General features: G+C 44.6%; 1 protein-coding gene and 2 non-coding genes across 3 annotated transcripts; all 3 read left to right on the top strand.

Moving 5' to 3' along the window:
- Positions 1 to 1,032: 1,032 nt before the first annotated feature.
- On the top strand, positions 1,033 to 15,055 carry dkc1 (dyskeratosis congenita 1, dyskerin). Its single transcript, XM_061925191.2, has 15 exons — positions 1,033 to 1,146; positions 3,477 to 3,523; positions 3,592 to 3,678; positions 3,966 to 4,057; positions 4,124 to 4,308; positions 4,428 to 4,492; positions 4,555 to 4,681; positions 4,751 to 4,881; positions 7,628 to 7,771; positions 7,849 to 7,969; positions 8,287 to 8,405; positions 14,017 to 14,120; positions 14,580 to 14,628; positions 14,689 to 14,820; positions 14,886 to 15,055. The coding sequence occupies exons 1-15, from the start codon at positions 1,131 to 1,133 to the stop codon at positions 14,940 to 14,942; spliced, it is 1,476 nt and encodes a 491-aa protein (XP_061781175.1). The 5' UTR covers positions 1,033 to 1,130; the 3' UTR covers positions 14,943 to 15,055.
- On the top strand, positions 3,711 to 3,900 carry LOC133572399 (small nucleolar RNA SNORD17). Its single transcript, XR_009810541.1, has one exon. It is a non-coding gene; the product is annotated as a small nucleolar RNA SNORD17 (small nucleolar RNA).
- LOC133572386 (small nucleolar RNA SNORD83) lies at positions 8,137 to 8,213 on the top strand. Its single transcript, XR_009810528.1, has one exon. It is a non-coding gene; the product is annotated as a small nucleolar RNA SNORD83 (small nucleolar RNA).
- Positions 15,056 to 16,201: the final 1,146 nt, after the last annotated feature.

The raw sequence follows: 16,201 nt of genomic DNA, 5'->3' as shown, positions 1-16,201 counted from the left end.
AATGAATAAATATAATGTACAAGTTACACCTTTTGAATGCAATTACTGAAATAAATCAAGTTTTTCAAAATATTCTAATTTACTGGCTTTTACCTGTAAACATTTGGACTGAGTTTTGCTAAATCAATTTATGTTGGAAGTCCAATAAAATTAATTTTATCACATAAAAAATTAAGTTACGAAAACATTCACACTTTTTACTTATAGATAACTCAAAAACTCTAAAAATAAAAATAAATTGATTTATTGGAATAAATCTACTTTTAAAAATAAAGTAGAATGGACAATACCACTGAAATAGTTTTTACAGTGTGGCTGACACACAAAATATGCTTTGTCCCCCCCCCCAAAAAAAACTGTTAAAGTGAAATACGTGATGTAAAGTATTTTGAGCCATAAATAGGTCAATAAGTCGACATGGATAAAAAAAAAAAAAAAAAACACTAAAATTATTGGGGATCCAAAAGGATCCCACTCATAAAAATGTTACAAATAAGTACTAATAATTGTTTTTCCACTTTCAACACCTAAGTCTTTGGTTCAACATCAGAACTATCCGTTAATTATATAAGTTGTTCTGTTTTGTTTGTGTTATGTCTTTTTTGTCATAGAAAATTGTGTTTTTTATGGCAAACAGACGTAGAGAATATTCAATATTTAGCCCAAAATATATTTCAAAGTGTAATAATTGATGTGAGGTAATCGGAGTCTTAAATATGTCACTATTTCATAACATAACACAAACTAGTTGAATGGATGTTAATATTTTAGAAAAAACTGCCCTGAAGTAGGGAACGGACGTGGCTAACGTTCGGCGCATGCGCCAACGTAACGGACAACAAAAGTACTACATTAATTACGTTACAAGCACCATTATTTAAAAAAAGTAAAATAATCTGATTCAACGCACCTTTTTATAATGTTTAAAACTGTGTTAAATTGATATCCCTTCGATTATTCATGTGTAATAATATGAACTAATTGTATTTATACCTGTTACACGTCATCGTTACATAAATGACAAGGGAGGAGCTGTATTGCAACGTGTGACCACTTGGTGGCAGCAAAGCAACGTGAAGGAGAAAAAGGAACAGGCGGGGCCAAATGAAGCTTCGGTCACTTGAGCTAAGATGGCGGACGTAGAGGGTGAGTCTTCAAGTTCTCCGCCGACTTTTCCCCCCATTTCAACCCTTTTCCTCCTCTCTGTCAGCTGATTGCCTGATTTCTGAGGTCCTAATCGAAATTTTACTTACGTTCAGCAAGTAATTCGATCCTGTAAAATCGATCGCCATCGATTATTGAACGGTGAAAATAACCACGTGTACACACGGTGTCCTACTTTGATGTTCAAAGCGGCTTCTTTCTGTTTTCTTGTCTTGTTTCCTCTTTTCGTCCTTTTTTGCTTCTTTATCTAACCCAACCGAAGTGACTTCCATTACGCGTTTGCTGAAAATGGTCGCTCGGAGTCTGTTGGCCCATTAGCATCGTTAGCATGTAGCAGCTATCTACCACGTGTTGCTGCACAGACCACGTGGGCGAATCGATTCCCCGTAAGGGAGTGGGCTTCAGCTTATTTGCCACCAAAGATGAAGCATCTCACAGCGGCTATTTTATTTAAAAGTCTGGTTAAGTGAATTGACGAACATTTTTGGTGTTGTACCTAGACCTGGTCGATGGCACGTAGCGACACGTTAATTGATTACCATGAATTGATTTAAGTGGACCCCGACTTAAACAAGTTGGAAAACTTATTCGGGTGTTACCATTTGGTCAATTGTACGGAATACAGGTAAAAGCCAGTAAATTAGAATATTTTGAAAAACTTGATTTATTTCAGTAATTGCATTCAAAAGGTGTAACTTGTACATTATATTTATTCATTGCACACAGACTGATGCATTCAAATGTTTATTTCATTTAATTTTGATGATTTGAAGTGGCAACAAATGAAAATCCAAACTTCCGTGTGTCACAAAATTAGAATATTACTTAAGGCTAATACAAAAAAGGGATTTTTAGAAATGTTGGCCAACTGAAAAGTATGAAAATGAAAAATATGAGCATGTACAATACTCAATACTTGGTTGGAGCTCCTTTTGCCTCAATTACTGCGTTAATGCGGCGTGGCATGGAGTCGATGAGTTTCTGGCACTGCTCAGGTGTTATGAGAGCCCAGGTTGCTCTGATAGTGGCCTTCAACTCTTCCGCGTTTTTGGGTCTGGCATTCTGCATCTTCCTTTTCACAATACCCCACAGATTTTCTATGGGGCTAAGGTCAGGGGAGTTGGCGGGCCAATTTAGAACAGAAATACCATGGTCCGTAAACCAGGCACGGGTAGATTTTGCGCTGTGTGCAGGCGCCAAGTCCTGTTGGAACTTGAAATCTCCATCTCCATAGAGCAGGTCAGCAGCAGGAAGCATGAAGTGCTCTAAAACTTGCTGGTAGACGGCTGCGTTGACCCTGGATCTCAGGAAACAGAGTGGACCGACACCAGCAGATGACATGGCACCCCAAACCATCACCCAACCATGCAAATTTTGCATTTCCTTTGGAAATCGAGGTCCCAGAGTCTGGAGGAAGACAGGAGAGGCACAGGATCCACGTTGCCTGAAGTCTAGTGTAAAGTTTCCACCATCAGTGATGGTTTGGGGTGCCATGTCATCTGCTGGTGTCGGTCCACTCTGTTTCCTGAGATCCAGGGTCAACGCAGCCGTCTACCAGCAAGTTTTAGAGCACTTCATGCTTCCTGCTGCTGACCTGCTCTATGGAGATGGAGATTTCAAGTTCCAACAGGACTTGGCGCCTGCACACAGCGCAAAGTCTACCCGTGCCTGGTTTACGGACCATGGTATTTCTGTTCTAAATTGGCCCGCCAACTCCCCTGACCTTAGCCCCATAGAAAATCTGTGGGGTATTGTGAAAAGGAAGATGCAGAATGCCAGACCCAAAAACGCAGAAGAGTTGAAGGCCACTATCAGAGCAACCTGGGCTCTCATAACACCTGAGCAGTGCCAGAAACTCATCGACTCCATGCCACGCCGCATTAACGCAGTAATTGAGGCAAAAGGAGCTCCAACCAAGTATTGAGTATTGTACATGCTCATATTTTTCATTTTCATACTTTTCAGTTGGCCAACATTTCTAAAAATCCCTTTTTTGTATTAGCCTTAAGTAATATTCTAATTTTGTGACACACGGAATTTTGGATTTTCATTTGTTGCCACTTCAAATCATCAAAATTAAATGAAATAAACATTTGAATGCATCAGTCTGTGTGCAATGAATAAATATAATGTACAAGTTACACCTTTTGAATGCAATTACTGAAATAAATCAAGTTTTTCAAAATATTCTAATTTACTGGCTTTTACCTGTATGTACTGTACTGTGCAATCTACTAATAAAAGTATCAATCAATCAAAAAACGTGACATGGTCGATGGCATGTAGGGTAACATGTGTTTTGTGTTGTGCAGCATCCCTGAAGAAGAAGAAGAAAAGGTCGAAACAAGATGATGTGGGGGTTAGTGTCAGGTGTGCACATTAATCACATGGTGCAAGAGTCAGACTAGAAGCGTTTGTTGTCAACAGGAAATTCAGCAGAGCGGAGATTTCTTCATCCAACCAGAAAGCAAAGTTCCCACCTTAGACACATCTCAGTGGCCCCTCCTCTTGAAGGTAACCCCCCTGCTGAGAATGTGTGTGTGTGTGTGACGTGATGAACTTGTTTATCCATTCGCTGAGCGGCGTCCTGCGGAGCCTGATATTCTGCTCCCGTTCTGGGGGCGGAGTCTCTCTGCGTTTCAGGATGTTTTTCGGCGTTCTGCCGGATGGCGCTTGACTCGTACGAGTGGATGGCTCTGTCGGTGTCTGCCGAGACGACCGGAACGTTCTGATCACACTAGCGAGTGCGCAGTCGGCGGCGTGATGCTCGGACAGGAAGTAACGCTGCGTCTTCTCTGCAGAACTTTGACAAGCTGAACGTGCGCACGTGTCACTACACGCCGCTTCTCAACGGCAGCAACCCCCTGAAGAGGAACATCCAAGACTATGTCAGGTGAGGTCGCTGCACTCCACGTCCACCTTTGGCATGAATTCACCCCTGCTCTCATCCTCCTCGCAGGTCCGGCTTCATCAACCTGGACAAGCCCTCCAACCCGTCCTCCCACGAGGTGGTGGCATGGGTCCGGCGGATCCTTCGCGTGGAGAAGACTGGTCACAGCGGGACGCTGGACCCCAAAGTCACTGGCTGTCTGATCGTGTGCGTGGACCGGGCCACGCGGTTGGTCAAATCCCAGCAGAGCGCAGGTAGGTCGTCCGAACGCCTTCCGACGGGAAGCCCGAAGGCAGATTCTGGTGGATCGTGTCTGGCTGCCCCGTCACAATAAAAGCGTGGCACCTGCCCTCACTCCTCTGCTGTGTCGCAGGGAAGGAGTACGTGGGAATCGTTCGGCTGCACAACGCTATCGAGAGCGAGCAGACGCTGGCGAGGGTAAGTCCGCACAATGACAAGAGTCTGAGCTCTGACGCTCAGGTCATGTGACTTGTCCACAGGGACTGGAGACGCTGACTGGCGCCTTGTTCCAGCGGCCGCCGCTCATCGCCGCCGTCAAGCGGCAGCTGAGAGTGCGGACCATCTATGAGAGCAAGCTGGTGGAGTACGACCCGGACAGGAGACTCGGTAAGACCACACCCTAGTTCGCATATCTCAGCCGCCATGCGGGGTCAAATGTCACCGCCTGTCTTCCAGGCATCTTCTGGGTCAGCTGCGAGGCGGGAACCTACATCAGGACCCTGTGTGTCCACCTGGGCCTCCTCTTGGGGGTCGGCGGTCAGATGCAGGAGCTCAGGAGAGTCCGCTCGGGGGTCCTGGGGGAGAAGGTGGGTAACTTCCTGTTCCGGCCTCGCCCACCAAAGTGTTGAGTTCATTCCGGCTGGCTGTGTCAGAATGTTAATTAAACTTTGGAAGAGCAATCAAGCGTCTCATATGTTGGAAGTTGTTCTGACGTCTGAGTGCTGACATGTGGACCTGTGTTTTCAGGACAACCTGGTTTAGAAGTTGTAACATCTTAGTACTGACGTGTGTATCCTCAGGACAACGGGGTTTAGAAGTTGTAACCTCTTAGTACTGACATGTCAGTGTTGGTGCTAGGAATTTTCAAAATGGGGTCCCAGGGATCCCATCAAATCTTAAAAATGGGGTTCCACTGTACAGTTAGGAGTCCCACTGTGTTGAAAAGAAATGATACATGTATGCCTCATCTTGTTATATCTCACATTCTATATTGTGTTTTGGGAAAAGGTTGTCATAAGCGTTACTTAATTCATTAAAAAAATAATACAAAAGAAAACACATTTTTATGCATTTATTATAAACATTCATTCACTTCTTTCCTTCATGGATCCAAACTTTACCACTGCTGGTATTTTTTCTGTATTTTCATTTAATAAGTTGTAGGTGTATTTATTTCAGTATAGAAGTGTAAAGATTTTTGCTTCTGTCATGAAATGATAATGGTGTGCCAGGGCATTCATGCATATGACAAATTTAATGGATTATTCTCACCTGTATGTAGATCATCAGTTGTTTAAAGACCACCACATCTACACTTACCGTATTTTCCGCACTATAAGGCGCACCGGATTATTAGCCGCACCTTCAATGAATTACATATTTCATAACTTTGTCCACCAATAAGCCGCCCCGGACTATAAGCCGCGCCTACGCTGCGCTAAAGGGAATGTCAAAAAAACAGTCAGATAGGTCAGTCAAACTTTAATAATATATTAAAAACCAGCGTTCTAACAACTCTGTTCACTCCCAAAATGTACGCAAATGTGCAATCACAAACATAGTAAAATTCAAAATAGTGCAGAGCAATAGCAACATAATGTTGCTCGAACGTTAATGTCACAACACACAAAATAAACATAGCGCTCACTTTCTGAAGTTATTCTTCATTCGTAAATCCTTCGTCTTCGGTGTCCGAAGTGAAAAGTTGGGCAAATTTACGATCCACTGGCAGATGTTGGCGTCGTCTGGCGCTGCCTCCTCGTCTTAGTGAAGGTGTGTTCGCCTTCTGTCTTCCATTGTTCCCACGCAGTTAGCAGTCTAGCTTCGAATGCCCTGTTGACACCAATATCTAGCGGCTGGAGGTCTTTTGTCAATCCACCCGGAATGACGGCGAGTATTGAATTAAGCGCGTAAGCGTGTCTCTCAATGTGCTGTTATGAGCTAGCAAATATAACAACTACACTACCCAGCATGTAACGATAGTTACGAGCATGCGCGGTAGCCCTGAGAAGTTCCCACGCAGTTAGCAGTCTAGCTTCGAATGCCCTGTTGACACCAATATCTAGCGGCTGGAGGTCTTTTGTCAATCCACCCGGAATGACGGCGAGTATTGAATTAAGCGCGTAAGCGTGTCTCTCAATGTGCTGTTATGAGCTAGCAAATATAACAACTACACTACCCAGCATGCAACGATAGTTACGAGCATGCGCGGTAGCCCTGAGAAGCGATGTTGTATGCTGGGAGTTCGAATGTGGTTATGAGCACGCTGTGAGAAAACGTTGAGAACTCAGTTAACACGCCTCGTCTGCATTATTTATAATTAGACAGACAACACACTTAATAGGAGCCATTTTGGGGTCTTTACATAAACACACAAATGGAAATGAAACGTCACATATCCCAGCATGCACCGCGCGCTTCTTCTACGGGGAAAAAAGATGGCGGCTGTTTACCGTAGTTGCGAGACCTAAACTTTATGAAAATGAATCTTAATATTTATCCATATATAAAGCGCACCGGGTTATAAGGCGCACTGTCAGCTTTTGAGAAAGTTTGTGGTTTTTAGGTGCGCCTTATAGTGCGGAAAATACGGTACATGGCAAATAATGCCAACAAACTTAGAATTTGGCGAGTTAGTTTCAATGTAATTTAATACAGTGGTCTCTATCATTTCATCTCTGGCTTCGTGATGGCCGTAAGCTGTGTGTTCCCCTTTAAGAATGGCAAAATGTGGAATGAGTGACGTGCGTAAGTGAGTGGGCAAGTTAGGAGAGGAAGCGCTAGCATGTTCAGGAGTGTTAATAGCATGGTGGGTGTCCGGTTGGCTTTGTGGAAAACAGAGTTGTAACAAATACAGGGCCTAGTCATTCCCCGCGCTCCTCGACCACAGTCTGGGAGCAGACAAGCACGAAAGGTGTAACATGGTGTTTCTTGGTGCCTGGTGAGGCTGGATCTTTGAAAAGTAGTGCACCTGGTCGTAAATGTGTTCTTTTCCTTAGCCCGTTTACATGGCGTGCAAAACATCTTTCCATCGTCATAAGTGAGCCATTTGCTGAAAAGTGGCTCCTGAAGCCACTTTTCATTGATGCTTCGCTTCTTGGGTTTATTTCTCGTCATGACGAAAACAATAACACGTGGGAGTCCTAATACCGAAAATGCAGTATTTGTGAAAGATAAAACTTTCGGCGATTCAAAATTCAAGAAATTCTCAGTACTGACGTGTCCTCAGGACAACCTGGTTTTAGAAGTTGTAACATCTCAGTACTGGCATGTGTCCTCAGGACATCCGGGTTTAGAAGTTGTAAACATCTTAGTACTGACGTGTGTCTTCAGGACAACCTGGTGACCATGCACGACTTGCTGGACGCCCAGTGGCAGTTTGACCACAACAAGGACGAGACATATCTCAGGAGGGTCGTTTTTCCCCTGGAGAAGCTGCTGGTGTCGTACAAGCGTTTGGTGATGAAGGACAGCGCCGTGAGTCTTTCTTCTTCGCCGGGCCACTACCGCATCGCTCGCATGCACCACAAACCCACCTCGTCACTTGTCCGCAGGTCAACGCCATTTGTTACGGCGCCAAGATCATGCTGCCTGGCCTCCTCCGCTACGAGGACGGCATCGAGGTCAACCAGGACATTGTGGTCATCACCACCAAGGGTGAAGCTATCTGTACAGGTGTGTGGGTGTGTACGAAATGTGTGTGGTTGTGTGCGCGCGCAAAGTAGGGGGTGTGGGTGTGTACTAAATGTTTGTGTGCGCATATTAGGGGGGGTGCGCGCGTACTTGGGGGGGTGTACTAAATGTGCACGTGTGTGTATTAGGGGTGTGTACTAAATGTGTGTGCCACATGATGACCGGTGTAGCAGCAGGAGCTCCTGGGCTGTGATGACTTGCTATCTACCATCCTTGTCTGATGGCATAGTTGTCCTACGTACTGTGAGCATGCTCCCAGACCCTCCATGCGCATGCTAACAATCCTCTGTTTTCACCAGCTGTGGCGCTCATGACCACGGCCGTCATCTCCACGTGCGACCACGGCGTGGTGGCCAAGATCAAGAGGGTCATCATGGAGCGAGACACCTACCCCAGGAAGTGGGGGCTGGGACCTAAGGTAGGTACTGCAGTACTGTCAGTCTCGTCGTACAACAAAGAATGATTATCACTAATATGACTGTTTACTGTCTTGTCGGCCATGTTTGTTGGTCATAATCAATAATCCATAACTCGAGTGACCAACATACATCTCCAACATTCCAGCAACGTTCTTCACACAAGTGGAACAAAACAGCAGAGAACTCTAAACACTCCACTAAAATAATGATGCATTAAAATCAATGGTATGAATTACTGACAAGGCTTCAAATATTTCACTTTGATCATGTCTGGACAGGCAAGTTTTTTCCGTCTTTTTTATCTGTAAAAATATATAACATTATTTTTCGTTTTTTACGATCTACAATGTGTTAAAATCTTGATCCGTCTCTTTGCCATTGCTGCCAGCAACTACGCTTTTCCCGTAATGAGTACGGTTTTTGATAATCCAGTGGTCAAAACAGCGGTTTTCAGTTAAAAATTATGAACTTAAAGAATTAAGCTATATTTCCCAGAAGTTTGGTCGTAACTTTGCTACTTTTTAAACAAGTAGCGATTTCTGTAGCTTAGCTATTTTTAGACCAATGTAGCGGTTGGCTAAGCTACATGATTGTGGCAGACATGTAATGACTTTTGTTACAGTATAGCCTGTCTAAATTCTAAATTTGATTTTCATTGGTGTTTTACAACAAGACAATAGCTGACATTTTGTTCAATAATTCTACTGTTTTAACATTGAATAGTTAAATCGTTTTGAAAGTAATGTGTGAATGAAGCAAAGTAATGTGTACCGTATTTTCCGCACTAAGGCGCACCGGATTATTAGCCGCACCTTCAATGAATGGCATATTTCATAACTTTGTCCACCAATAAGCCGCCCCGGACTATAAGCCGCGCCTACGCTGCGCTAAAGGGAATGTCAAAAAAACAGTCAGATAGGTCAGTCAAACTTTAATAATATATTAAAAACCAGCGTTCTAACAACTCTGTTCACTCCCAAAATGTACGCAAATGTGCAATCACAAACATAGTAAAATTCAAAATAGTGCAGAGCAATAGCAACATAATGTTGCTCGAACGTTAATGTCACAACACACAAAATAAACATAGCGCTCACTTTCTGAAGTTATTCTTCATTCGTAAATCCTTCGTCTTCGGTGTCCGAAGTGAAAAGTTGGGCAAATGTGAGATCCAAAATGGCCGGTTCCGTCTCGTCGAAGTCATCGGAGTCAGTGTTACTGTTATCCAGCAGTTCTGTGAATCCTGCCTTCCGGAAAGCTCGGACCACAGTTGTGACCGAAATATCTGCCCAGGCATTTACGATCCACTGGCAGATGTTGGCGTCGTCTGGCGCTGCCTCCCTGTCTTAGTGAAGGTGTGTTCGCCTTCTGTCATCCATTGTTCCCACGCAGTTAGCAGTCTAGCTTCGAATGCCCTGTTGACACCAATATCTAGCGGCTGGAGGTCTTTTGTCAATCCACCCGGAATGACGGCGAGTATTGAATTAAGCGCGTAAGCGTGTCTCTTAATGTGATGTTATGAGCTAGCAAATATAACAACTACACTACCCAGCATGCAACGATAGTTACGAGCATGCGCGGTAGCCCTGAGAAGCGTTGTATGCTGGCAGTTAGAATGTGGTTATGAGCACGCTGTGAGTAAACGTTGAGAACTCAGTTAACACGCCTCGTCTGCATTATTTATAATTAGAGAGACAACACACTTAATAGGAGCCATTTTGGGGTCTTTACATAAACACACAAATGGAAATGAAACGTCACATATCCCAGCATGCACCGCGCGCTTCTTCGTCATCCACTGTTCCCACGCAGTTAGCAGTCTAGCTTCGAATGCCCTGTTGACACCAATATCTAGCGGCTGGAGGTCTTTTGTCAATCCACCCGGAATGACGGCGAGTATTGAATTAAGCGCGTAAGCGTGTCTCTCAATGTGCTGTTATGAGCTAGCAAATATAACAACTACACTACCCAGCATGCAACGATAGTTACGAGCATGCGCGGTAGCCCTGAGAAGCGTTGTTGTATGCTGGGAGTTAGAATGTGGTTATGAGCACGCTGTGAGTAAACGTTGAGAACTCAGTTAACACGCCTCGTCTGCATTATTTATAATTAGACAGACAACACACTTAATAGGAGCCATTTTGGGGTCTTTACATAAACACACAAATGGAAATGAAACGTCACATATCCCAGCATGCACCGCGCGCTTCTTCTACGGGGAAAAAAGATGGCGGCTGTTTACCGTAGTTGCGAGACCTAAACTTTATGAAAATGAATCTTAATATTTATCCATATATAAAGCGCACCGGGTTATAAGGCGCACTGTCAGCTTTTGAGAAAATTTGTGGTTTTTAGGTGCGCCTTATAGTGCGGAAAATACGGTACATGATTGTGGCAGACATGTGATGACTTTTGCTACAGTATAGCCTGTCTAAATGCTAAATTTGATTTTCATTGGTGTTTTACAACAAGACAATAGCTGACATTTTGTTCAATAATTCTACTGTTTTAACATTGAATAGTTAAATCGTTTTGAAAGTAATGTGTGAATGAAGCAAAGTAATGTGTAAATGTCAATAAGTAGATGGACCATCTGTGGCTGTGAAGTGAATACTAGTAAGGTTGTAAATACTGTATAGAGTAGGCTAACCCATGTAGGTCCTCTGGATGTGAACACAAGTTGTAATTACTGTAGGGACTAAATAACATAGTGACTGAAACAAAGTAATGTGTAAATAATGTCAATGAGATGAACCATCTGTGGCTGTGAAGTGAACACTAGTAAGGTTGTAAATACTGTATATAGAGTAGGCTAACTCATGTGGTTCCTGTGGATGTGAACACAAGTTGTAATTACTGTAGTGACTGAAACAGACATGGTAATGTGTAAATAATGTCAATAACTAGACGAACCATCTGTGGCTGTGAAGTGAACACTAGTAATCTTCCTTAGATTTTTCTTTTAGCGATGTAGACGACGTCCAGGAAACCCACAATGCGTCTATTTGGCCACATTTGGACAAATGTATGTGTCTGGGTAACCCATTCATTTGAGTTGTTTACCATGTAAGCCCAAATCAAAACTGGAAGAGGTGGAATACACATTTAAGAACACACGTAATTGTGTCAGACATGTGATGACTTCCTGTCTAAATGCTACATTTCATTTTCATTGGTGTTTTACAAACAGTAGCTGACATTTTGTTCATTAGTTCTACTCTTTATATTTCAACATTGAATAGTTGAATAATTTTGAAACAAACAAGATCATAGTCTCACAATTAAGTCAAGTCACTTACTTGGAGCTGACCACAGACATGTGGTCTAGTAGGACCACAGAACTGTACGTGTGTGACAGTTCATTACATCGACTGGGAATTAAAAAGTGCCTGCCTGCAAATTTATTTTTTTATCTGAGTTTGATACATTTTGTATTTGCACAGCTATGTTATTTATTTTCTGTAGAAATATTTTTCTATTTTATTTCTTATGTAATTCTGTGCTACCTAAACGGTTTAATTTTTGCCCTGTTAATACCCATCTCGACTAACTGGGTTAATAAAGGTGCCACTGACTGTTTACAGTGCAGTTGTCATCCACTTCAAGTTCAGTGAATTTCGCTCAAAAAAGAATAATCTTTATTTGTAAGCTCCTCGGTGGCAAGGCCCCGGGGGTGGATGAGATCCGCCCGGAGTTCCTTAAGGCTCTGGATGCTGTAGGGCTGTCTTGGTTGACAAGACTCTGCAGCATCGCGTGGACATCGGGGGCAGTACCTCTGGATTGGCAGACCGGGGTGGTGGTTCCTCTCTTTAAAAAGGGGAACCGGAGGGTGTGTTCTAACTATCGTGGGATCACACTCCTCAGCCTTCCCGGTAAGGTCTATTCAGGTGTACTGGAGAGGAGGCTACGCCGGATAGTCGAACCTCGGATTCAGGAGGAACAGTGTGGTTTTCGTCCTGGTCGTGGAACTGTGGACCAGCTCTATACTCTCGGCAGGGTCCTTGAGGGTGCATGGGAGTTTGCCCAACCAGTCTACATGTGCTTTGTGGACTTGGAGAAGGCATTCGACCGTGTCCCTCGGGAAGTCCTGTGGGGAGTGCTCAGAGAGTATGGGGTTTCGGACTGTCTGATTGTGGCGGTCCGCTCCCTGTATGATCAGTGTCAGAGCTTGGTTCGCATTGCCGGCAGTAAGTCGGACACGTTTCCGGTGAGGGTTGGACTCCGCCAAGGCTGCCCTTTGTCACCGATTCTGTTCATAACTTTTATGGACAGAATTTCTAGGCGCAGTCAGGGCGTTGAGGGGATCCGGTTTGGTGGCTGCAGGATTAGGTCTCTGCTTTTTGCAGATGATTTGGTCCTGATGGCTTCATCTGGCCAGGATCTTCAGCTCTCACTGGATCGGTTCGCAGCTGAGTGTGAAGCGACTGGGATGAGAATCAGCACCTCCGAGTCCATGGTTCTCGCCCGGAAAAGGGTGGAGTGCCATCTCCGGGTTGGGGAGGAGATCTTGCCCCAAGTGGAGGAGTTCAAGTACCTCGGAGTCTTGTTCACGAGTGAGGGAAGAGTGGATCGTGAGATCGACAGGCGGATCGGTGCGGCGTCTTCAGTAATGCGGACGCTGTATCGATCCGTTGTGGTGAAGAAGGAGCTGAGCCGGAAGGCAAAGCTCTCAATTTACCGGTCGATCTACGTTCCCATCCTCACCTATGGTCATGAGCTTTGGGTTATGACCGAAAGGACAAGATCACGGGTACAAGCGGCCGAAATGAGTTTCCTCCGCCGGGTGGCGGGGCTCTCCCTTAGAGATAGGGTGAGAAGCTCTGTCATCCGGGGGGAGCTCAAAGTAAAGCCGCTGCTCCTCCACATCGAGAGGAGCCAGATGAGGTGGTTCGGGCATCTGGTCAGGATGCCACCCGAGCGCCTCCCTAAGGAGGTGTTAAGGGCATGTCCGACCGGTAGGAGGCCACGAGGAAGACCCAGGACACGTTGGGAAGACTATGTCTCCCGGCTGGCCTGGGAACGCCTCGGGATCCCCCGGGAGGAGCTGGACGAAGTGGCTGGGGAGAGAAGTCTGGGCTTCCCTGCTTAGGCTGCTGCCCCCGCGACCCGACCTCGGATAAGCGGAAGAAGATGGATGGATGGATGGATGTATACTTTCACTGGAAAATATATCGAGATATATATCGAGTTTAAGTAAACATATATTGAGATACTTTTTCGTCTGTATCGCCCAGCCCTAATTCCATCTGGTGCAGTAGTACTTGCAGTACTACACATTGTAGTACTGCAAGTATTGCATCTTGTGCATAGTACATATTGTAGTACTGCAAGTATTGCATCTTGTGCAATAGTACACATTGTAGTACTGCAAGTATTGCATCTTCTGCAATAGTACACATTGTAGTACTGCAAGTATTGCATCTTGTGCAATAGTACACATTGTAGTACTGCAAGTATTGCACCTTGTGCATAGTACAAATTGTAGTACTGCAAGTATTGCATCTTGTGCAATAGTACACATTGTAGTACTGCAAGTATTGCATCTGGTGCAGTAGTACTACTGCGAGTGTTGCGGCAGAGAGACTGAGGAGGTGAAATGTGTTTTGTCAGGCGAGTCAGAAGAAGATGATGATCCAGAAAGGACTTCTGGACAAACATGGCAAACCTAACGGCAGCACACCTGACCAGTGGAAGAGTGGCTACGTGGACTACAGGTGAGACATGCGCTACAGGTGTTGTACGTGTGTATGTTGTACTGTATACAATAGGAAATGAATTCATATGGCCCCATTTGTGATACTTTACCTGACACATGAAAGGTGACAAATTTCTGCAAATGTGGCAATTCCACCTTTTACCACAGAATCTGTTGCTATGTAAAGTGGCGCTGTCCGTCATTTCCAGCAGACTGCATTGCCAAATGATTAACCCCGCCCAGGAATGGAAGCATATGAATCCCTCCCCTTTTGTGGACCAGAGGTGCAGACGGTTATCCCGCCCTGAGCTGAAGTGTTCTGGGAGGGAGTCGGTCTGCTAAAAGAAAGTTCAGAGCAGCTCGTCGACTTTGCTGCTCGCAAACTCTCAGCTGCTCTGACGACAGCGTCACGCCGTTGTCACGGCAACATGCACGCCTCACTCTTGATACTAAAATGTCACTCTTCCCGTCTGTGCAGCAGCAGCGGTGCCTCCAAAGGGGCGGAGCCATGCGCCACACCCGCCAAGGTGAGTTACCTGTCCGTAAAGATGAACGCGCACTTTTCCAACATCTGCTGTCTCCTGCAGAGGAAGCGAGACGAGGCGGACACAGATGCCACGCCGTCTTCCCAGCACAAAGACAAGAAGAAGAAGAAGAAGAAACAGGAGGACCCTAAGGAGGCGGTGCCAGAGGATGCGGGGGCGGAGCCTGAGACAGAGGTGAGTGGTTTGGAAGGTGAAGACGTGACCGGAGAGCAAAACGTCTGATGGACTTTCCGTTGCAGCCCGAAAGTAGCAAGAAGAAGAAAAAGAAGAAGAAACCGAAAGAAGACTCTGACTGACCAGCCCTGCCCACTCCTCGCCTTGCTGCTAAGCATTGTGGGATGTGAAAATTGTACATTTAGTTTTTATAAATTTTATGTTTTATTTGTAAATAAAAGTGTTCTTTTTTTCATTGCATGGTCATTTAATGATTTTGTAAAAACACTAAATCTTGTAAGATTAATGAAGGATCCATTTTTTACCGCTTGTCCCGTTCGGGGTCGCTGGAGCCTATCTCAACTGCATTCGGGCGGAAGGCGTGGTACACCCTGGACAAGTCGCCACCTCATTGCAGGGCCAACACAGATAGACAACATTCCCACTCACATTCACACACTAGGGCCAATTTTTAGTGTTGCCAATCAACCTATCCCCAGGTGCATGTCTTTGGAAGTGGGAGGAAGCCCACGTAGTAACGGGGAGAACATGCAAACTCCACACAGAAAGATTCCGAGTGCAGGATCGAACCCGGGACCTTTGTATTGTGAGGCAGACGCACTTACCCCCTTTTCACTGTGCTGCCCACATTATCCAAATGTGTTGAAGATTAATCTCCAGGATGCAAGGCAACAAATGTCCTGCAATGTTTTATAATCCTTGTGCTTTCAAATGTTTTTTTCAGATTATTCGTGGTAAATAGCTTTTTTTAATTATTTTTTTTAAACGCTCCAATATTTGACAAAAATGTGAGAATGTTATACAAAAAGAGTGTTTAACATCTACCTTTTTATCGGAGTGAAATTCTCTAAAGCAAACATTGGCAGTTGAAGAAGCGTCTGCATAAAAGTAATATCTGATTCATCACACACGTAAACGTGTAAATATCCATCCATTTCTACCGCTTATTCTCTATGTATGTAAAAAGAAGCACATACTTAATACAGCCTTGGGTGAAATCTCAGCATTAAGTAAAAAATATTTAATTCGCCTTTAAAGACAAATATTTCCTGAATCCTTAATAGTGAAAGTAATACAAGCTGACAGTTGATTTGAAGCTACTAAATGTGTACAGGTAAAAAGGTCAGGGGAGTTGGCGGGCCAATTTAGAACAGAAATACCATGGTCCGTAAACCAGGCACGGGTAGATTTTGCGCTGTGTGCAGGCGCCGAGTCCTGTTGGAACTTGAAATCTCCATCTCCATAGAGCAGGTCAGCAGCAGGAAGCATGAAGTGCTCTAAAACTTGCTGGTAGACGGCTGTGTTGACCCTGGATCTCAGGAAACAGAGTGGACCGACACCAGCAGATGACATGGCACCCCAAACCATCACTGATGGTGGA

This window comes from Nerophis lumbriciformis, linkage group LG29 (assembly GCF_033978685.3).
Source record: "Nerophis lumbriciformis linkage group LG29, RoL_Nlum_v2.1, whole genome shotgun sequence".
NCBI classification, from domain to species: Eukaryota; Metazoa; Chordata; class Actinopteri; order Syngnathiformes; family Syngnathidae; genus Nerophis; species Nerophis lumbriciformis.
The sequence above is the reverse complement of the archived record's forward strand: the minus strand, read 5'-3'. Positions and strand labels throughout refer to the sequence as shown.